At 38.4% G+C, this 22,683-nt stretch overlaps 1 protein-coding gene and 1 long non-coding RNA gene across 2 annotated transcripts in view; one reads left to right on the top strand and one right to left on the bottom strand.

Moving 5' to 3' along the window:
• Window positions 1-614: 614 nt before the first annotated feature.
• LOC127167244 (sphingosine kinase 1-like) overlaps window positions 615-22,683 on the top strand; it is a 37,720-nt gene continuing 15,651 nt past the window's right edge. Inside the window, 4 exon segments of the mRNA XM_051113165.1 lie at window positions 615-1,261; window positions 19,139-19,214; window positions 19,216-19,286; window positions 22,190-22,284. Of these exon segments, the coding sequence (XP_050969122.1) occupies window positions 841-1,261; window positions 19,139-19,214; window positions 19,216-19,286; window positions 22,190-22,284 (663 nt within the window). The 5' untranslated portion in view covers window positions 615-840.
• Window positions 17,073-18,879, bottom strand: LOC127167247 (uncharacterized). Its single transcript, XR_007827966.1, has 4 exons — window positions 18,787-18,879; window positions 18,158-18,229; window positions 17,363-17,437; window positions 17,073-17,279 (listed from the first exon to the last, which is right to left on the bottom strand). It is a non-coding gene; the product is annotated as an uncharacterized LOC127167247 (long non-coding RNA).

The following is a 22,683-nucleotide window of genomic DNA, read 5'->3' on the forward strand; positions in this document are numbered from 1 at the left end:
GATGAGGAACTTACATAAACTGACAATCCCCAGATGTCAAACAGAAAACTACAGGAGATCACCTATTCCCTATATGTGTAGACTTTAAAATGATTACAGACTTTAAAAAGTACTTTGTGTATTCTTATGATGTATTTTATTATTTTTTCTTTTAATTTTTGTATTTTAATACAGAATAAACTGGTACTGACATTTTATTGTAACAGCAAAATAATTCAGTGTTCTTGAATGAGAATTGTCCTTAGGTACCTGTAATGATGCTGAAAAGTCAGTAATTCAATAAATCAATAAATCAAGTGTGAAAATGAATTGTTTATTCTTTCCATTTAAATTCCCACGATATTATGCATAATAATCCTCTACATGCAAAACTTATATACAAATGTTACAATTCACCAGTAAATTGACATTACCCTATCTTACCCTAACCATCATATATACATATGCGAGATTACAGTTGGAAACATGGCAGCTTTGTTACTGAGTAGCCTACCCGAAATGATGATAGACTGTCAGTTTTATCGACATTTGTAAACAGTATCATCACAATGAAAACATATGCCTATGTTTCTTTTTAAATGCATGAATTAACGCGTGAATACAGTAACATGACCGCCGTTGTTTTAGTCAAATGTTTTAGTGGCTGTATTTTACTTCTCTGCTCTATGTGCCATGATCTTATTAAGCGTTGTTACTGGCTTCTATCGCTAGGGGGCTTCACGCTGTAATGCGGAATAGCTGGTGTATAGCGCAGATGAGAAAGCAGGACGCAGCAGTTCCTCGTTGAGCTGCAGATCAAGCTACCTTGTGCATATGTGAAAGTTGCTGCGCACTGATGACATGTTTTCAAAGAAGACTAAATCCGAAAAGCCAGAGATCTTTCCTGTTGTGATGTATGGGGAATTTACGTTGACGGGGAGCAGGAAGGTCCGCTGTTCCTTAATACTGACTGAGACAGAGCTCACCATTCAGAAGATCAGCCCAGCACTATGTGGGCGAGGAAAAGTTGTGTATCACCTGAGTGACTGTGTCGGGTGCCGGGCGTACAGGTCTCATGACAGCATGGATGTGGGAGCTTATTTTTCTGCGTATTTCTACCCACTGAGGACTCGATGGATGAGGTCTGGGTTGGCTCGGCAAAGGGTGGAGCAGTGCTTTCGGGTGGCGCCAGATCAGGACACGAGTGTGAACCTGCAGGAGGCGCAAAGATGGTCAAAAGCCATCAGGGACAGAGTTCTACACCAAAGACAACAAAAAACAGGTTTCTTTCTTTTTTTCTTTCTTTCTTTCTTTCTTTCTTTCTTTCTAATGTTGTTTGTACTTAAGTGATATAGAAATTATTTTTAACTACTGTCATGTACTTTAGATGTCTGCCGGTCGTGTTAGAGCATCCTGCAACTTCCTGTAGTCTGCCAGGCCTAATCAAAATTTATTAAATGAATGGCATTATCTGTTGTTTCTAAATGTACAGTACTAGTCGATTATTCTTAGGAAGAGCTTGTCATTCTTCCATTTCTACGTTATTTTAAGTGAATGTTTAGACAATGTTTAAACTTTATTTGAATAAACTTTATTTGAATTTGTTGTTTTAGGAAGTAATCGTTTTAAATGTTGTGAGCACAGTGCAGCAGGAAATGTTCTTTCTCCCTCTTTGAAATGTAAAAGTTCAGTTGTAGTTCAGTTGTATTAACATAACTGTAGTACAGTATTCCATAGCATTGGCTATGAAATAAACAAGTAAATATGCAATATTTATTTGTTTCGGTTACATACACTCATCATTATGATGGTGATATTAATGGTTGCAGTAAAAGTTGAGTTAATCTAAAACTTTACCTTTCAGTGTGTCTATGAGTACTCCCAGAAAGATCACAAAAGTTTCTTTTTCACAAAAGTGTCTCTTTAAATGTGATCTGAGTCCAGGGGTCAGATGCTGAGTAGATGTTTGTTTGTTTCAAGTATATGGACCCAGCTATATATATATATATATATATATATATTCAAAAAAGGTTGTTCTTATTATGGGGAGATACTAAACTCTGTGGCTGTACCATTGGAGAAAGCATAATGGTCAACTTAGATCATATGTTTTTTGGTAACCAAGCACATAATAGCCTTCATGTCATTTAATTGCTGTCTGCGGTCGGTGTCGATAGCCTTTTGGGCAGCGCGCCAACATGTGGCGCGGTTTTGCTTCGGATGTCCCGAGATTGAGTCCCGTGGACCTTTCCCGATCCCACCCCCCTTCGCTCTCTCCCACTCGCTTCTTGTCCTGTCTGTACTGTCCTTTCAAGGAAAAATTGAAAAAATGCCACAAAAAAAAATAAAATAAAAAAATTGTTGTCTGCGAAGGTTATTGATTTGCCTCCAAGTGGCTAGAGCAGATGCTGTTGTTTATCCAAGAGTGTTATGCCAGTTCAGTAGTCATATGTCAGAACAAGAATGTAATACTTTGTTTTCTTTTCAGCCAATTTCTTGATTAAGCAGATCAAAAGAGGTTCTTTATCTCTCTTAACTCACACACATATCAAGAGTACATCAATAAATTAATGTCCTCCTTAGTGAGTGGAGAGATGACAGAGCACATCTGGGCTGTGATCGAGTGGGTTAGAAGAGAAAAGAGAAGTTTAACACTTGTTTTTGTTGTAACCCACTTTCCATTTAGTTCACTGACTGGAGAAGTGTCTATTTGTCTATGTGTGTGTCAGAGGCAGAAATTAAGTTTTCCATTAAGGGGGGGACCTTTATTTTTTTCTTTACCTTTGTAAAAAAAAAAAACAAAAAAAAACCTATATTGTCATTTATGTCTTACATTTAAACAATTAAACAAAATTCAATCAGAATACTATAGCCTGTTACCAACAAATTTTATCAACTTCAACAAAAGCCATCTTTAAACTGCTGTGGAACACAAGCTGCATCTGAAATGGCTTATTTAAACAAACTTTTAATGCTGCTCAAAGATGACACACATGCATTTACACACCAGTTGTGGTAAATGTAAATGGCCAGCATCAAGTATAAAAAACAAAAACAAACAAAAAAAAACATTTAAAAAACTTATTACAGGCTAGCTGCAATAGTATGACAAAAATACTTAATGTCAGATATTTTGCTCTTGATATTCTAATAAAGATTATTAATGATTAATAGAATAAATAAACAATTTTGTTTGAGGAAACATCACATCATATTCTGTCTACAAAGACAAAACAAACTGTCAGGATCATGGACATGTGTTGTGTTTTGTCACTTGTTGTTTTAGTTCCTGTTTTTCCTTTTTTGGATATGTTTCTGTCCTTGTTTAGTTTTATCATTATCCCTTGCACCTGTGTTTCCTTTGTATTTAAGTTCCTGTCTGTTTAGTTCTCCCCTGTCGTGTGGTTGTGGCTAGAAGGGATACACCTCAGACTGGAAACTAACAATGAAATGAATTGTTCTACCTATTAGATTCGGGTTTTTTTTTACGTCTACACCTATCCTGATCCTAAACTTAGCCCTTACTATAATACAAAAACAGTATTATTGTTGTACAGTGTGACAAACATAACGTTAGATTGATGTGCGCATGCCCAGTGACTAGAGCTGTATCCCTTCTAGCCTTAACACTGTTGTGTCTACTAGTTATGTACGTGTGTTTGTTCCTGCACCTGTTGTGGATTTACCCGTTTGATTATTAAAGACTGTTTACATTTATTTGTGCCCATGTGTGCTTCCTAAACCGCATATTGTGACACTAACAACTCTATAAATTAGTTTTTTGCTTTTCACACATTAGAAAAGACAATATCAAGATTTCAGTTATTTACTTGCATGTAAAACTACCGTTATAATCACTAAAGCTATCTATGCTGCAAAATTCATCTGTTACTTATATTGTATCTGCATTTTTTATGTTCCTAAAGGAGAATTCAATGAGGAATTTAGTCTGTGAGTGCATGTCCTGAACAAAACTCTGGTGTTTTCAGTGATAAATCCAAATGTCATTGATGGCCACATGTGGGTGATTGGTTATAATGCCCAATGCTGCAAACAATAAAAATAAAAAGAAAAGAAAATGTAAATAAATAAACTCTCATAAAAAGAAATCTGATTCAACATGAGAAGATCCCAAGGGCACAGTAAGTTAGGAAAATTCAAGGGCCCACGCACTTTTAGTGCCCCCAGAGATCTGTTTTATTAGCAAAAGTACTAGTAGTGATGCAATAGAAACGATAAGTGTATCTACCACAGATACAAGTAAAACAAAATTATGGCTTATTAATGCATTTCTTAAAATGAACACAAAAAGAATGTAATTTTGGTCCAGATATAGATCTTGAATTTGTAGCTACTTGCCAACATTCTCTCTTTGGCTAACTGTGCTAGCGTACTTTAGCTAACTTCCACCGTTTATGCTAGCGGATAAGTAGTTAGTTCACTAAAGAGGTCTACATCTACCTCCTACACAGATGTAGCCTCACCCTCACCCACTCCTCCCCAGGAAGTTCCCCCAACTCTTTTCCCAGCTGAAGAAGGAGGTAATCAGTATGTCACTGAAATGCCTGTGAAAACCAGGCTAACTGAGATAAAGAGCATCATAGTTTGATTTCAAGCATTCATTTCATTATGATTTTAGTCTTTGACATGGCCATACTCAGTCAATATTAAGGATATCAATGTTATATTTTCACTAAATTGTTTAAATTATGTAGAATGATTTTATGTAGAAAACAGTAAATCACCAAACAAAAAAAAAAAGCAAAAACTTTAGCTGGGTTTTCACAGGCATTTGCACAATAAATCATCTGCTAACTACAGCCATGATAGGTCTCTGACTAAATACTGATACCTAGTCGTGAAAAACAATAGCAAAAATTAATAGGTCAGTATTATTAAATTGCAGACAAAAATTTTGGATGGTTACTGTAAGTTAGCTTGTATATTTGGTGCGGAATGGGTGCAGTAGGGGTGTCACGCTTGCACATAGAAGAGACCAGAGACGGAAGTAAAACAGTATGAGTGAGTGTTTATTTAACAGATTAAGTGGAGAACAGCAAGTATGAATTGGCAATGGTTAGCAGTTGAAATGACTTTCCTGAAATAAGAGTCCAAATGTAGCCTTGGGAGTGGAGTAGAGCAATCGGAGCACAAACCGGAGATTTCTGAGCAGGAGAGGGTCTGGAGCTAGCATCAGGGTAGTGAACGGTAGACCAGACAACAACAAAGTGAGGGAGCAGTGTATTTATAGGGGCGTGGTAACGAGAGTCAGGTGATGCGAATCAGAACTCCGGTGAGGCAGAACGAGTGGGTGGAGCTGTGGGTGACGTGACAGATGGAGGTGGCTGTGGTGAATGCCTGACATTACCCCCTCCTCCAGGGGCGGCTCCCGACGCCCTAACACGACGCCGAGGACGGCCGCGACCATGAGGGGCCGGCCGATTGGGGTGGCTGCGGTGGAATTCCAGCAAGAGTAATGGATCCAGGACATCATCTCTGTTCACCCAAGATCTTTCCTCCGGGCCGTACCCCTCCCAGTCAATGAGGTATTCTAGGCGACCCCCTCGACGTCGTGAGTCCAGGATCTCTCGTACTGTGAAGACTGAGGGTTGTTCCAGTACTTCCGGAGGAGGGGGCTCAGCTTCAGCTCCAGGGGTGTCTGTGGCAGAGGGAGAGAAGGGTTTTAAGAGGGATACGTGAAACGTGGGATGAATTCTGTACCTGGGTGGGAGCTGAAGCTGATATGTGACGTCGTTGATCTGCCTCAAGATGCGAAATGGACCAATATAGCGGGGACTCAGCTTACGGCAGGGCAGGTGCAGATGTAGATCACGGGTAGAGAGCCAGACAAGATCCCCTGGTTGGAAATGGGGTGCGGCTCTCCTCCTGGCGTCCGCGAAGCTCTTGTGTCGTCTTACTGCCCGCTGTAGATGGTGATGAGCTGAGTCCCACACGCTCTCGCTTTCTCGAAACCAGTGGTCGACAGCTGGAACATTGGAGGGTTCCTCCGTCCAGGGGAACAGCGGAGGCTGGTAACCGAGTACGCACTGGAATGGTGTTAGGCCGGTGGTATCTTGGCGGAGAGAGTTTTGTGCGTACCTGCTCCAGCTGTGTTGGTCGTCATGGCAGTATGCACAGAGGTAACGTCCAATCTCCTGGATCTTCCTCTCAGTCTGGCCGTTAGTCTGTGGATGGTAACCAGATGATAAATTAACAGTGATACCCAGTAGCTTGAAGAAAGCTTTCCAAACGTGTGAAGTGAATTGAGGGCCCCGGTCCGAAACAATCTCCTCGGGCAGACCATAGTGCCGGAAGACCTGGTGGAACAGATGTTCTGCCGTTTCCATGGCCGTAGGTAATCCTCTCAGGGGTATCAGCTTACAAGCTTTAGAGAACCGGTCAACAACGACAAGAACACAGGTGTTACCTTCAGATTCTGGCAGATCAGTGATGAAATCCACACCAAGATGGGACCAGGGCCTCTCCGGGATGGGTAGAGGAACCAGTTTTCCTGTAGGGAGTTGACGGGGAGAATTAGACTTGGCACAGACTGAGCAGCTTTGGACGTACCTGATGGTGTCCTGGTGCATACTGGGCCACCAGTAACGAGATTGTATGAGCGAGAGGGTCCTACTGCTGCCTGGGTGTCCAGAGCCCGGAGTCCCGTGAGCTGTGCCCAGAAGTATCTGACGTTGGGAGAGGGGCACATAGGTCTTTCCTTCTGGGCACTCCGGCGGAGCTGGCTCCTGGAGAGTGGCTTGTTGAATGGCTTGATCCAGGTCCCAGATGATGGGGCTGACGATGAGCTCTGAGGGTATAATGGTTTCCGGGTCTGAGGTTGCTTCAGGAGAGAACTGTCGAGAGAGAGCATCTGCTGGTACGTTCTTGGAGCCTGGTCTGTACGTGATGGTGAAATTGAAGCGTGTCAGGAAAAGAGCCCAGCGGGCTTGCCTGGGGTTCAGACGACGAGCTTCCCTGAGATACTGTAGGTTTTTGTGATCAGTAATGATGGTGAATGGGTGAGTAGCTCCTTCCAACCAATGTCGCCACTCTTCCAGGGCCAATTTTATCGCCAGCAGCTCTCTATTACCGATGTCATAATTCTGGTCCGCCGGAGACAGCTTACGGGAGAAGAAGGCGCAGGGATGGAGGACTGAGGTGTCGCCGACCGCTTGTGATAGCACCGCTCCCACGCCGATGGAGGAGGCGTCGACTTCCACGGTAAACGGATGTTCAGGGTCTGGGTGGTGTAGCGGTGAGCGGTGCTAAAGGTGGTCTTCAGCCGTTCGAATGCTTCGTGGGCAGCGGGGTTCCAGATGAGTTGTTTAGGTTTGCCCCGCAGGAGGGAGGTCAACGGGGCGGTGATGGTACTGTAATCCATGATGAACCGGCGGTAGAAGTTTGTGAAACCAAGGAAGCGCTGAAGTTCCTTGACACTGTTGGGTAGTGGCCACTTTTGTATGGCATTGACTTTCCCCTGGTCCATTTGCACGCCCTCGGCACTGATGTTGTAACCTAAGAACTGGAACTCACACTTCTCTAACTTAAGGAACAGACTGTGTTGGCGAAGTTTGTGAAGGACCTGCTGGACGTGCTGGCGATGTTCGGCCTGGTTCCGGGAGTAAATCAAAATATCATCGATATAGACCACCACAAACCGATGCAGGTACTCCCGGAACACCTCATTCATAAACGTTTGAAAGACGGAGGGACTGATGGACAAACCGTACGGCATAACCCGGTATTCATAGTGCCCCGTGGGTGTTATGAAAGCCGTCTTCCACTCGTCTCCCTTACGAATACGAATGAGGTTGTATGCACTCCGCAGGTCCAGCTTCGCGAAGACCTGGGCTCCACGAAGCTCTTCGAGGGCGGCAGGCACCAGGGGCAGGGGATAAGGCTGCTGAATGATCTGTGAGTGGAGTTGTCTGTAGTCAATGCATGGTCTTAAACCTCCATCCTTCTTGCCCACGAAGAAGCAGCTCGAAGCGGCCGGCGAGGTGGATGGTTGAATAAAACCCCGTTTCAAGGCTTCCTCGATGTATTCCTCCATCGCCTGGCGCTCCGGGATGGACAGAGGGTAAACCTTACCCTTAGGTAGTTTGGCTTCAGGCAGCAGATCGATCGCACAGTCCCATGGCCGATGTGGTGGTAGATGGGTGGCTGCTTGTTTACTGAAGACATCCTGGAACGCCATGTACTCCACTGGGATTTCTGGAGGATTTTCTGGCTCAGGGCTTTCCACTAGAGTCGACGACAGCATAACTGGAACAGAAAGTGGTTGAGGAATGTTGTAGAGACAGTGTTCAAAACAGCGTTCGCTCCATCCAGTGACATCACAGGGATCCCAGCGGAGAGTGGGGCGATGTTGTTGCAACCAGGGGCGTCCCAGGATGATACTCACGGTGGAATCCTCCAGTACCAGGAACCGAATCCGTTCAGAATGAAACAGTCCAACTTGTAAAGTGATGTAAGGTGTAGAATGACGAATCCGCCCACGCCCAAGTGGTTTTCCCTGAATAGTTCGTACAGCATATTCGTGACAATGACGTTGACGGAATAGTTGTAGTTGATCTAAGCATTCTTGTGCAATGAAGTTGCCGGAGGACCCTGAATCAACAAGAGCAGAAACAGACAACGTACAATCAGCAGTACGTAATGTAGCGGGTATTAGTGTAAGATGAGTGGTTTCAACGTCAGATTGAATGGTACTCACCACTGGGCGTGGGGGCCGAACTGGGCAGTTACGGATGTGGTGACCAGGTTGACCGCAGTAGATACATAATCCCATGGTGATGCGCCGGTTTCTTTCTGTGCGAGATAGTCGGGTGGAATCCACTTGCATGGGTTCTGGTACTGGAGAATAAGCAGCCACCGAAGCAGACTGAGGAGCGGTTACAGGTGACTGACAAGCAGCTAGTCGCTGGGAGACACGTGTGGTGCGTTGTAGGAAAGTCTCTAGTCCAATGGAGTCACCATATAAAGCCATGGCGGCGCGAATTTCCGGGTTGAGTCCTTGACGATAAGCTCCGAGCAGTGCAGTTTCATTCCAGCCACTAGCCACAACCAGAGTGCGAAAACGGAGTGTGTAGTCGTTCACCGAAGAAGTGTCTTGTTGTAACCTGAACAGCTGATCGGAAGTGGTTATTGTGTCGGTGGCTGTGTTGAAGACTTCAGAGAAATGAGTCGTAAACAGTTCAAATGAATTGATAATGGGATTATTAGCGTTCCAAATAGCTTTCGCCCATTGAAGGGCCTTACCAGTCAGGAGGGATATGAGAAATGCCACCTTCGCGCTGTCCGAAGGAAACTGTTGTGGTTGCATCCAAATAAACAAACTGACCTGGAGGAGGAAACCGCTACACTCAGCCGCTTCGCCCGCAAATGTTGCGGGCAGCGCCATGGGACTACCTGAGGCAGATGGCGGGGTAGGTGCTGGTCTTAAAGCCGCCTTGAAGGCATTCACCAATTCTGTTAGCGGATCTGTAGTAGAGGGTGTTTCGGTGCTCATAGTGGGTGTTAGTTGTGTTGGTCTGGTCTTCTGTCACGCTTGCACATAGAAGAGACCAGAGACGGAAGTAAAACAGTATGAGTGAGTGTTTATTTAACAGATTAAGTGGAGAACAGCAAGTATGAATTGGCAATGGTTAGTAGTTGAAATGACTTTCCTGAAATAAGAGTCCAAATGTAGCCTTGGGAGTGGAGTAGAGCAATCGGAGCACAAACCGGAGATTTCTGAGCAGGAGAGGGTCTGGAGCTAGCATCAGGGTAGTGAACGGTAGACCAGACAACAACAAAGTGAGGGAGCAGTCTATTTATAGGGCGTGGTAACGAGAGTCAGGTGATGCGAATCAGAACTCCGGTTAGGCAGAACGAGTGGGTGGAGCTGTGGGTGACGTGACAGATGGAGGTGGCTGTGGTGAATGCCTGACAAGGGGTCCCAGTAGGTTTATTTTATCACCCCTAACAAGTCACTGCTAAAGTCCAGGCTAGTCTGTAGGGGTTGGAAAAGTAAACCTAAACTTGAGTCTGAAACCACTCCCTATCACTTATAAAGTGCACTGTATCGGGTGTCGGCCATTTTGTAGTGGTATCCTAATTCTGAGTGAACAACTTTGTTTTCTATTATTTGTTCAGTCTTTTTACACCCACAATGCTTTCTGATTTAGAGTGTACATCCAGTCTACACTCACTGAAGCACTATTTCCCAAAATCCATTTTGGAGATGACTGATGAGAAAAAAGATTGGGAGCAAGTGAGTTTGAATGAGAGATGCAATTTACTTTTTATTTCTGCTTTAAAGTTTATTTGCTGGTTCTTATCTTATTAATAATTACTTGATAAAAACTTAGATATAAATTAAGAGAGACAATATTACATAGCAGAATTTTAAAAATGAAATGAAATTATATGGATAAGATAAAATATAGTTTTACTGTCACGGTCACCAGTTCTGTCATCTAACCTGAACTACATTTCCTATCAGCCCTCTTGCTGCACACCTGCTCATTGTCTCCAATCATCCAGTCACAATCACCAGCTGTCTCTCATTCCACCTGCACTAGTTAAAAGGACTCACCATACACGTGCAGATTGTCTGTTTGCCTTGGATTGTTACTCACCTGAAGTCTGCTTACCTGTTGTTTGTTTGTACTCCCAAGTCTCCGATCTCCAGCATCCAGAGTTGTGACTGGATGATTGGAGACAATGAGCAGGTGTGACAGGAAGAGGGGTGATAGGAAATGTAGTTCAGGTTAGGTGACAGAACTGGTGACCGTGACAGTAAAACTATATTTTATCTTATCCATATAATTTCATTTCATTTTTAAAATTCTGGATGATCCTCCAAGCACGAGCAGCAACGACCACCGGTACCCTGGCACAATATATCCATTATGTGCTCTTGCTAGATGGTTCATCCTTCACTGTGGGTCAGGTTGATGAAGATGTCGGCGTAACTCAATTGCTGATGCCCCAATCTCCTGCGGTTCTCCAAGTGCCGTCAGTTTGGAGCCCACTCCAGTCCCAAAGTCTTTCTCAGTGGATGAGCTCTCAACTCCAGAGTCTTATCTAGCTATGACCCCCATTCCAGAGTCCCATTCCAAGTTGGCCACTGCACTTGAGCTTCTGGAAGTGCTTGTGGAATATGAGGGGATGTCTTGGAGCCCAGAACTGACTCCAGTCCCCAAATTCAATCCAGACATTGCTCGTGTCCCTGAACCCTCTCCAGAGTTGGCTTCTACTCCCGAGTACAGTCTAATAAAGGCTTCAGAATCCACTCCAGCGTGCACTCCAGAGTCTGCTCCAGTTCATATCCCTGACCTTATATAGATATAGAAGATATAGCGCTCCTTCCAGAGTTTACTGCTCCTACCCTCTTCACCAAGTCCCCTCCGGAATGCTCTCCTTTGTCTCTGCTGGTCCCGTCCAGCCCTCCTGAGTCTCTTACGTCTCCGCTGGTCCTGTCCAGCCTTCCAGAGCCCGCTCGTCCAGAGCGTCCTCCAGTGCCAGTGCTTCTAGAGTGCCCTCCTAAACCCCTAAATATCCCCAAGAAGGGGGGGGAGGGGCATATGCCCATAGCCACAGTACCTTTGTAAAGGCTACGGAGGCCACTCTGCATGGCAGTTCTCTGCTCAATCATGGCTCCCCGAATTGCCTGTTCCACCATGGCCCCCCGAGCTCCCTGCTCTGCTGTGGCTTCCTGACCTGCCTTCTCTGCCATGGCCCCTTGATCTCCCAGACATTTATAATATTTTTTTAATATTAAAATGTATTATTTAGCATTTATTTATTAACATTAATTTAATGTTTCACTAATTTACTGAGGTGGCATAGTTGTTAACAACAATGTAAGGAAAAGATGATCATTAGGTGATCACAATTGGCTAGTTGCACCCATGTTGGATTTCCAATCTAGTACGTATGTGCATAGACACTTTGGGTTTTGATAAAAGCCAGTGCAGAGATCTAGAGAAACCCAAATCTTACTTTTTATGTATGTTTACTCTCTAATCTCTAATACTACTTAAATTCCAACTAAAATCTATTGTCATTATTATTATACTATTAACGTTAATTGAGCCAGTGGCATTTGAAATGTACAAATGTTTGGGCAAGGTGATGAATGCACTAATGCGAACTGTTCACGAATGGAAATTTGACTTGAACTCATGGTACGTATGCTTAAACCGTATCTTGTTACCTTACAATTATGTAAATATACAAATTACTGTAAATTCACAAATATGCTAAATATAACTAAAATACGAAAAAGTCATTTTGACCCCCCATCTACAAAACAGTGGATTACTCAGTAAATGACATGTAATACTTTCTATTTCATGTATTTTTTTTTCACAGATTTATTAATCTTAGTAAATGTTAATTTCAGCATTTACTAATACATTTTTAAAATCACAAGTTGTGTTTGTTTGTTCATGTTAGTTCACAGTGCATTAATATTAACAATAAATGACTTTTTATTAACTAACATTAGCAAAGATGAATAAAAAAAGTGTAATAAATGTTTATTGTTCATTCATGTTAGTTAATACAATAAGTAATGTTAACAACAGAAGACTTTACAATAAGGTGTCATTTTGTTGTTAACATTAATGTATTACGTAACATGAACGAACAATGAACAATACATTTATTACACTGTGAATCATGCCTAATGTTATAGAAATTCAGTTGTTCCTTGTTTGTACACGTTAGTTCACAGTGCATTAACTAGTTAACAAATACAACTTGTGATTTTAATAATGCATTAGTAAATGCTAAAATTAACATTAAATAAGATTAATAAATGCTGTAGATGTATTGTTAATTCCTAGCTCATGTAACTATTGTAGTTAACTAATCTTAACTATGAACCTAATTGTGTGGTAAAAGTGATTTATTGTGGTATGGTAAAAGTGTTACCATAAAGTGTTATCGAAATTTCAAAGAATAAAAAAAATAAATCATTAAAGAGTGGTACATCTAGTAATAACATGATAATTACATGGTAACATGCAAAACTGAAATGTTTGAACATTCACTCATTTATAAGAAATGTTACGTTTAAATATTATGATAAAATAAACTGCAGTTTTTGTGCATTATAAGGGTTAAGAACATTTTGCAGCTGTATGTATTTCTCGTGTAGCACAGGTCAGTATGTCTTTAAGGGAAAAAAAATATTGACAAATGATATTGTTCTAAGACCACATTTGTTGCATTGTTTCTCAGACAGTACCAATTAACATAATGCCTGAAATGTTTTACAGTTTTATAGTGCTATCCTATAACTTTAATCAGGATCAGCATTTGAGTAGATACTATCAATTCTGTCTTTTTGAATTTGCAGCTGTTACTTTATGTCAGTAATTGCAAATAGTTCGATATGTGTTTACGACACTGGACTCTATATTTTGCTTCTGTAGCATGGAGGTAATGTATATTTATAGTACAACCTGTTGTTTGTCTCCCATGGGATGACCTGGGACTTTGGTATCCCTACAGTAAAGATAAAGGTCTTAACTATTACATGAGTAAATATGAATTGCACTTAGTTGACACTTCCACCAGCAAAACAATAGCAAACTACAGGAAGTGATGACAATCGCCTGTGACCTTTTATGGAAGTGCTGATCTGTTCATTCAGGACTCTATGCTGAGCTGAGCATGCTCAGAGCTGAATTGTGTGAATGTCACAGATCTTTGTAGAAAACTATCACACACAGCACCATCCAGCATCAGTAGTCATATTCTGGAATTGCTTTTTAAGCTTTTTCTGTGGTCACAAAAAGTCTTTGTTTAAAACTGGTGAATTCTAGAGAAACAGTTTATGGGGTCCTGGTTCGTTTTATTTTTCTGTGCATGTAAGCATGGTCATTGCTAATCATTTAACAGCTTTTTAGTAGTTGCGTTTGTGGTACAAGTATGTGTGAACTGATCACACTACAGCATGGGCATGAAGTTTTCTCTCTATACTGTTTTTCATGCACACAAAATTGTTTTAAAAATGTAGTAATGTATCTCTGTTTCTAGTATAATGTTTTTAATTTCTCAAGGGCTTGTTTGGGCTGGGCCTGGCAAAGATATGGCATGCTGGAGAATACCTTTGTGATAATTTTCTGATTTAAAAACTGTCTACGATAATCAGATCCACTTTCAAGCTTCTTTATGGAAACTTTAAGTGCACATATTTCTTTTCTGTATTAGACTTGGTAGTTGATCAGGATAAGGAAATTGTTTGTGCATGTATGGCTCTTAAGTGTAATTAATATACCCCCTTCTCTTAGAGCACTGGGCTGTACCTGATAAACTGGTTTAGCCCACCACCCTTCCACAGTGCAACTGGAAAATGGAGTGGGTTGGGTTTAATAGTTCTAAATTAAACTATTTAAAGGAATGTGATGTGTGTCTTTGTGGGTTATCTGTGTCCATTTATTTTGCTTCTATCTAAAGAATGATATTGTAAATTGTGGGAAAGTCTTGACTGGCTGGCATATTTTGTTGCATCCTTCATGTCAGCATGCTTCCCACTGTAGTTTGTCTTGATGCCTCTAGAGGTCCCCTGTGTACCCCTCTGCCTTAGTTCTTCCTCCTGTGGCCTTGTTAGCATTATTCAGGTCACATGTACCTCATTTTCCCCAGTGTATTTAATTTGTTTATTTTTACCTGGTTCCTCACTCAGTTTTTGAGTCTTCACTCTGTGTTATCTGTCTTGCCTCGCTAACGCCTTCCGAGCTACTTAAAGTAATGAATTCTAGCCTATTTACGTTAATTGTTATTGTTCCCTGGTTTTGTTTTCTCCCCTTGTGGAGTTTTTATTTTTCTCATGTTATTTTTCCTTTGTGGTTACTGTTGTTAATACCTCGGCCTGAGAAGAACTTTTGTTGGATTAGACTTTTGTTTTTTTAATAAATTTACATTTTTCTGGAATACTGCCTTAAGTGTTTCGTTTGGGTCCAGCATCAACATTTATGTGGCTCAGGGGTAGAACTCTCAACTACCACATCAGGGCCAGTCGCAAATAGTTGGAACTCAGTGACAGCCAATGACATTGAAGCATTTCAACAGCTGGCCAAAGAGTGGAAATGATGTCACAACCAATCAGATTTTTTCATGCATTTATTTGGACCGGGGTTCGAATCCCACTCAAGCAGGTCTAAACCACTGTTTCACACAGATTTGTGCTTTTAATAAAACCAAATTATAAAATTTAAGAATATATTACACCTGCAAAGTATTTTACATTTGTGTCTTGCCTTTTTGGATTATAAAGCAAGGTATTATGAATAAATGATTAGTATTAAAATAAATACAGCAAAATAATAGTTTCATGGTAATATAAAAACATGAATGGTTATATTAAATATTGAATAGCTTTTAAAATGTTAATAAGAGGCATTTAAATTCAAATATTGAATGAAAATTGACTGATAGAATAATTTAAGCCACACTTAATTAGTTAAATGACCAATTAGGTGTTTCCAAAACCATGAAAACTGTGAAATATTAGTCCTATGAAATAGAACACAGCACTCATGAAGCAAATTTTAATTTTCAGTAGTTTTTATTAAATGCTTTAAGCACTTTTTAAGGTTAGTAAATATTTATCTAAAACTTTAAGTAAAAAGAAAAACAGAATTCCGACAATAAATGCATATTACAATCTCACACTGAATAATAAATGCAAATATACAGTATATACAAGAGTTAAATATTTCTAAGGGGCAAAAGATCAAGAAATATAATTTATGTCTTTTATTCTGCCACACATCTCTGTCTTTCAATCTCGTAAAATGCAGACTCTTTAAACTGTTTCCAGGTCATCTCTTTCTGCATGCTCTCAGGCTGGTTAATGAAGGGCAACAGACATAGTTCAGTAGAGGAATTGTGGACCATTGCTGTATACTCATTAGAATGTCTTTCTTTTCTTGCTGTTTATTAAGCTCCAGCATTTGTGGTCCAGTACAAACACCCTGCCACCAGTCTTCACAGGTCCAGTACAGGTGCTCGCAGGGGAGGCCAGCATTGGCAGAGGTGGCATATACAGTACCAGTCAAAAGTTTTTGAACACTAAAATTATTATTATTATTTTATTATTATTATTTTTTTTAAAGAAATCTCTTCTGCTCTCCAAGCCTGCATTTATTTGATCCAAAATACAGCAAAAGCAGGAACATTCTGAAATATCTTTACTATTTAAAATAACTGCTTTTTATTTGAATATATTTTAAAGTAAAATTTATTCCTGTGAATAATCAAAGCAGAATTTTCACCATCATTACTTCAGTCTTCAGTGTCACATGATCCTTCAGAAATAACACTATGCTGATTTGCTGCTCAAGAAACTTATTATTATTTTAAACAGTTGAGTACATTTTTTCAAGGATTCTTTGATGAATAGAAAGATCCAGATAGATCGATAGATAGATCGATCGATAGATCGATTTATTTATTTATTTATTTATTTATTTAACTTTTATTTATCAAAAATGATGATCAACATATTTATAATTAGGGCTGCACAATTAATTGGATTTCTAATCATGATTAGAATTACAGATGCCACAATTATGTAATTGTTCAAAACGCACAATTACCAAAAAAAATAAATAAATAAAAAAATCCACTTACATTATTCTACTTTCTTAAGATATGTGTGTGTGAGAGAGTGTGTGTGGGTGTGTGTATTTTTACTGCAGGTTATCTTAATTTTTCCATTTTTACTTTTGAAAGAAACTATATATATATAAAAATGTGGCATGCAGTTGCCAAAAAATGGTATAAAGCTATTCCAAACATTACTAAATGTAAATTGTGATAATCTTAATTAATAATGGCAAATACAGTTTCAAGGGAATAATTGACAATTATAATTTTTTTCATAATCGCGCAGCCCTATTTATAATGTTCTATTTAGATACTGTTCTTCTGAACTTTCTCTTCATCAAAGAAAACTGATGCTACTCAGCTGTTTATAATAATAATAATAATTATTATTATTATTATTATTAGAAATGTTTCTTCAGAAAATCAGCATATTGGAATTATTTCTATCATGTGACACTGAAGACTGGAGTAATGATGCTGAAAATGCAGCTTTGAAATCACAGGAACAAAATACAATTTCAAAACAGATTCATATGGAAAGCAGTTATTTTAAATAGAAAAAATATTTCAGTATTTTGATGTTTTTGCTGTACGTCAGATCAAATAAATGCAGGTGAGCAGAAGAAACTTCTCTAAAAAAACATAAAAAATCTTACTGTTCAAACCCTTTTAAATGGTAGTCTATGTAGTTCCTACATAGAGGGAAAAAAAGATTTAATTATTTTCTGCATTCTGAAAATTTCTAACAACATTTGCATGTTCATCAAAAATTTACCTGTTGCTGAATGATGCTCCACATGGGAACCACAAGATGAGAACAGCGAGGGCACAGTCAGTGCATCAGTGGTGTCTGTTGAACAAGTTGAACATTAATTTTATTTGTAAGGTAACAGTGTTTCTGCAGGATTTATTAAGGTAAATTTAAGACTTTTTTGAGACCAAGTAAAACAAATTTGAGGAACAAATGAGGAAAAACACAAATATGTTACTTAAATGCAAATGTCTAGAGAGTATTAACTTCAGTTTAAAAATACAACTTCCAAAATATATTCATATTTTTTTTAATTCATTTACAAAAAAAGCACTGAAACACCCTGATCCCAAACACCAGAATATGGAAATATCTTTTACTGTAGCTTTTTTTTCAGTGCAAATGCCTCACGATTCTTAAATCAAGATGCATTTACAGGAGATACAAAATGACATGAAATACAGTCTTGTTTGAAGTAAGTTTATGATTAAGAGAAGATCTCTGTCATTTGGCAAAAAAAAAAAAAGTCACCTTAATTTAAAACAAAGTTTTGATAAATAATTGACAAATATTTGTTCTTGTTTTAAGTATGGACTCATTTAATTTTATTACATTTTTCAATACTTTTTACATTTGATATATATCTGATATAAAAAAGGTATCTTTATTGGAAAACAAGACAAAATTCAGAGGAAGAGATTACTTTCTGCTCTGATTTGCATCTATTTTAAGGCATTAATTAATTTGTGAAAAAAAACTGGAGAAACCCTAGAAAAAGGAAATTTGTGCATGATGTTGTTAATGTGTCAGAATATTTACCTGTATCTGTCTGAGGATCTGCATGGGTACCATGAAAAGATGAGGGCACAAGCAGTGTAGAAATAGTGGTCTCTACAAGAACAACAAAATAACATTACAAAAAGCAATAATTCTATTACACACACACATATAAACATTCATTCACTATTTATATTTACAACAGTGAAGGTAATTTACTAACTTAGTAGTAATCCTGCTGTTTTTGGGAATACTGAACATATATAAATATATAATGTCCAATACGGTAACAACAATGGTAAATTTATTGTTGTGATTCTAGTACTAAAATCCCATGGCTAAATTATGGTTACTATAGAAAACCATGGTTAGAAAACATTTTTAAACTGTGGAATACATGTAATCTTCTTACAAAAATGAAAATAATTGTCACACCTATTCAGAATTTAGCTTCTAATCAACAGATGAGGTGTTAATGATGACAAACAATACACATAAACGTAACTTACAGCTAAGTTCATTCATAATTTGGCGTGCAAACAAATTAACCTACGATGAACTATAGTAAACAAACCCCGACAGGGTAAAGTTTGGAAACGAACAAGTTCACTAATGTAATTTCAGCATTAACGGTAACAAAACGTAAACTGATGTCACATAAAGTATCTTACCTTCGATCGATGAGCTGAGAATGCGTTGAATTAAACAAACGAGTCAGATCTCCGCTGTGTGTTTTCATTCTCCGAGCCGGGATGAAAATGGCGACTTCAAATTTCCCGGGGTGCCAAAACACGGAAGTGCGCCACAAGGGCGTTAGTGGCCGAAAGTATATTGCATCCGTACTGTTTTAGCACTACCATTGAAAATGAATGGGAAACGGTTTAGGGCCGTTTAGCAAAACAATCCCCGGCCGCCGCGCGGGGAGACCTGAGTTCTAGCCTACCTTGTGACACTTAAACATACTTTTGATAAGACATTTTTTTTGTCTATGCAAGTAAATATTATATTCTCTCCATTTTACAGGAGCAATTCAAGTGGCAGTAAAGAGGCCTTTAAAGTTCCTGATTTTGTTAAATCCTCACAGTGGTAAAGGGCATGCACATGCTCTTTTCTGGGAATGTGCAATGCATGCTACAGGAAGCTGAGATACAACACACACTCATCATTACAGGTGAGGAGAAACCATTACTACAAAGTAATAAACAGACCTACACTTTGATGATATTTTTATATTGATTTTTAAATATGTATGTATGTATGTATGTATGTATGCATGTATGTACATATTGCTTTATGTATGTATGGGTATGTATGTCATTCTGGAGCTTAAATGTAATCTTGGGTGTCTCCTCAGGTCCTCTTCAGTTCCTCACCAATATTCTTGTCTATTTGGTTAGCAAAACGGTGAAAATAGGGCACTTACACTTAAAAAGAACCAAGGTCATTCTACGAAATCGGTGCCTTTTGCATCCCTAAGAAATAATCAAACATAGAATTAATATAACAATAAATACATTTGCAATTTTAAAAACATAATGCTTTGTATTTTTTCATCAATATTACATTAAAAAGTCATTTAATATTATTTTTTAAAAATTTAAATAGCATTTATGTCGATAAAGGTAAGGTTGTTGGCCTGTCCCTAACTATGACTTTTAATTTGCAAAATGAAGGCAAAATGATATAAAAATCACATTTGCATATTGTTCTAAATACAGACTCATTGTTAAGCACTGTTTTTGGCACAAGTATACTTTTTTTTTTCTATAAAATATAAATAATTTTATTGGTGTCCCCTGATTTCATGTCAGCCCTGTTAAAACCCTTGTAAAATAATGTACATTCAATTGACATCACTTCTAGGAGGTTACATCATCTCTCAACCAGGATTCCAACACTTAAAACACAAGCATGTTTCTCTCAATCTTCTACAGTGTTCCAATTATGATGATTTATGAGGCTTGACTGAGGGAAGGGGAGGATAGATTGACCATGCAATGTCAATCCTGTTACCATTTTTAAAATGTAAATTTAAACAATTAAACAAACTTTCTGTCCCCTTTCTGTACCCTTTCAAAGTGTACAACATGTGCTTTTGTGAAACTGACTAGCTAGCAATTAGCAAATTAGTTTAAAGTCAAACCTGTTGCTGTCAACCTGTTACTTCTTAAACTTTTTTTTTTTTTGTCTGTGTAAAATTCAAACATTTTAAAGGCCACCCTGGGTATATTATTGAGCTAATGCCTATATCATTCAGTGGCATATGAGCATCAGTTACATTTTTAGTTAGTATCGTTGGTATTGTTACTATTGCTATTGTTTTTGTTAATGACCAGGATAGGATGATCAGTCTCATTAATTTTTTTTTTTTTTTCATAACTCTTTGTCAATAAGGTATCCATGTAATGTATCCATCTAATTACAGTACCCTTAAGACATCAGATCTCTTAGAAATGTAATGTACTAAAACAACAATTAACTGACTTTAACTGAAAAAATGACTGTTTACTGTTGTCATACAACTATGCCAAGTAAGTGCAAAACAATATAATGCAATTTAAAATGGTAAAACTTTGCAGTAATGTAAACCAATATGTGCAGTGTGCTGAAGAATGTGTGTCCTGTCATGCCTGTTACTCTGTCAGTCCTGCTTCTGTCATCAATTTCATAAAAATGGTGAAAATGATATTTGATTCAGCCTTCCAGGTTTTTCCATTTTAACTATATTTCATTTTGGACAAAGCCCTTTTTTAAGACCTCTCTTGTAAAAATATAAATATATTTTTCTTAATTGGCATGTGGTCATCCTCCAAAATTAGGATGTTCTTGGTCATATGAATGACAAATATACAAAAAAATCCAAAATGTGGAACAATCCCACTGAAAGGAGGGACTAAAATGCTGCTCAGATATTTGAAAACTGTCACATAATTCGAATTAAAACTATAATATCTAGTAATGCTTGTGTCAGTAACAGGGTTGACAAAAACACCAAAGCAGGTAGAAAAATAGTTATAAAAGAATAAATTACAGAGCCTAAGATGGCACAATACAATTTCTTGTCATTTTAAGGTGTCTTCTTTTCATGGATATTTAAAAAATGTTGATTAAACTTATTTTATTTTTCAATTTTTAAATTAAAGTGGAAAAGGCATCAGTTTCGTGGAATGACCCCTATCCTGCTACAAAGCTAAATATACATAATAGACCAAAAATAAACTTTTTTAAACATTTGGCACAGCCTGGCATGTTAATGCATATGCAAATCTAAAAAGTAAAAAGTATCTCTTTTTCTCTTTGAGAATAAAAAGGGTTATGTATAAACTACTTTTTTTTTCCTCCCCCAATTATGTTAAGGTAGTAATTTCAGCCTCCATTACAGACAACTATCCCTCTTCTTTATCTCTCTCTTTCTCTCTTTAGTTCTTCTCCAGCTTCTCTTTTTCTTGTTCTTCCTCTCCCTTTAACTCTGTCTTCTTTCATTCTGTTGTATAGTTTGCATTTCCTACATTGTCAAATAAGATGATTTTTTTTCTGGGCTACTTGGAGTCTTACTTAGAATCTGATGTCCTCCTGGATCCAAAACCAGATGGAGCAACTTCTAGTTTTCAAAACATAAAATAAATAGGAAAATGTAAATGTAGTACAATATACTGGTATATGCTTCTGCACCTTATGGGGCATAAATAAGCATTATTTGTCTACTATGTGACAGATATCAGCTTGGACAGTGAGTGTGCTAACTTAAAGAACTGAGCTTAGATGGAGGCAAGACTGGATCTAATTTTCTTAGCAGACTAGTAAATAAATAATACCTCCTGCTGGTGGAATTAAGTTGAGCAAAGGTTACAAGCTGCATACTTAGGCACAGTGACTGGGAAAAAATAATACTGGTTTTATACAGAACAAGTACATTTCATACAATTACTTAAAAAGTCTGTGTAGACTACAGTGTAAATTACATTTCTTCTGGCTCACATTTTCTGTTGATAAAAAGCCACCAAAAAGAATAATAATGTAGGTCAGAAAACAGCAGCATGACCTACATTGTTTCCTTTGTTTGTTTCTTTCCAGAACGCCAGAACCACGCACGTGAACTGGTGCGGGAGGCAGACTTGTCTCAGTGGGATGCTTTGGTCATTATGTCAGGTGATGGGCTACTATTTGAGGTATGCTAAGTATGACTGCCTAAGTAGACATTCTATAGCATTTATAACAGGCTGTATGATTTAGTCAAAAATAATATATCGGTTATTTTAGCATATATTGCAGTTGCAATTTGATTGTAACATTTTAACTTGTATTTATGTCAATTAGATATTACGACTAAAATAAGAACATTGAATCTTTGAACACTGAAACAGCTGCTCAGTCTAACAAGCAATGGCTTTTCTGGGTTTACATTAGTCATGTTTTCATCCTTTACTTGATAATATTAATATACTGAATATTAGATTTTTAGTAATAAAAATGTTAATATATTTCTGTCATAATTTCTTTCATGTGAATCTTTCCAGGGCAATCATTAAACAATGCAATTAGTGTTGATGCATGCCAAACATTTTAGT

The sequence above is a fragment of the Labeo rohita genome, chromosome 6 (assembly GCF_022985175.1).
Source record: "Labeo rohita strain BAU-BD-2019 chromosome 6, IGBB_LRoh.1.0, whole genome shotgun sequence".
Lineage (NCBI taxonomy): Eukaryota > Metazoa > Chordata > Actinopteri > Cypriniformes > Cyprinidae > Labeo > Labeo rohita.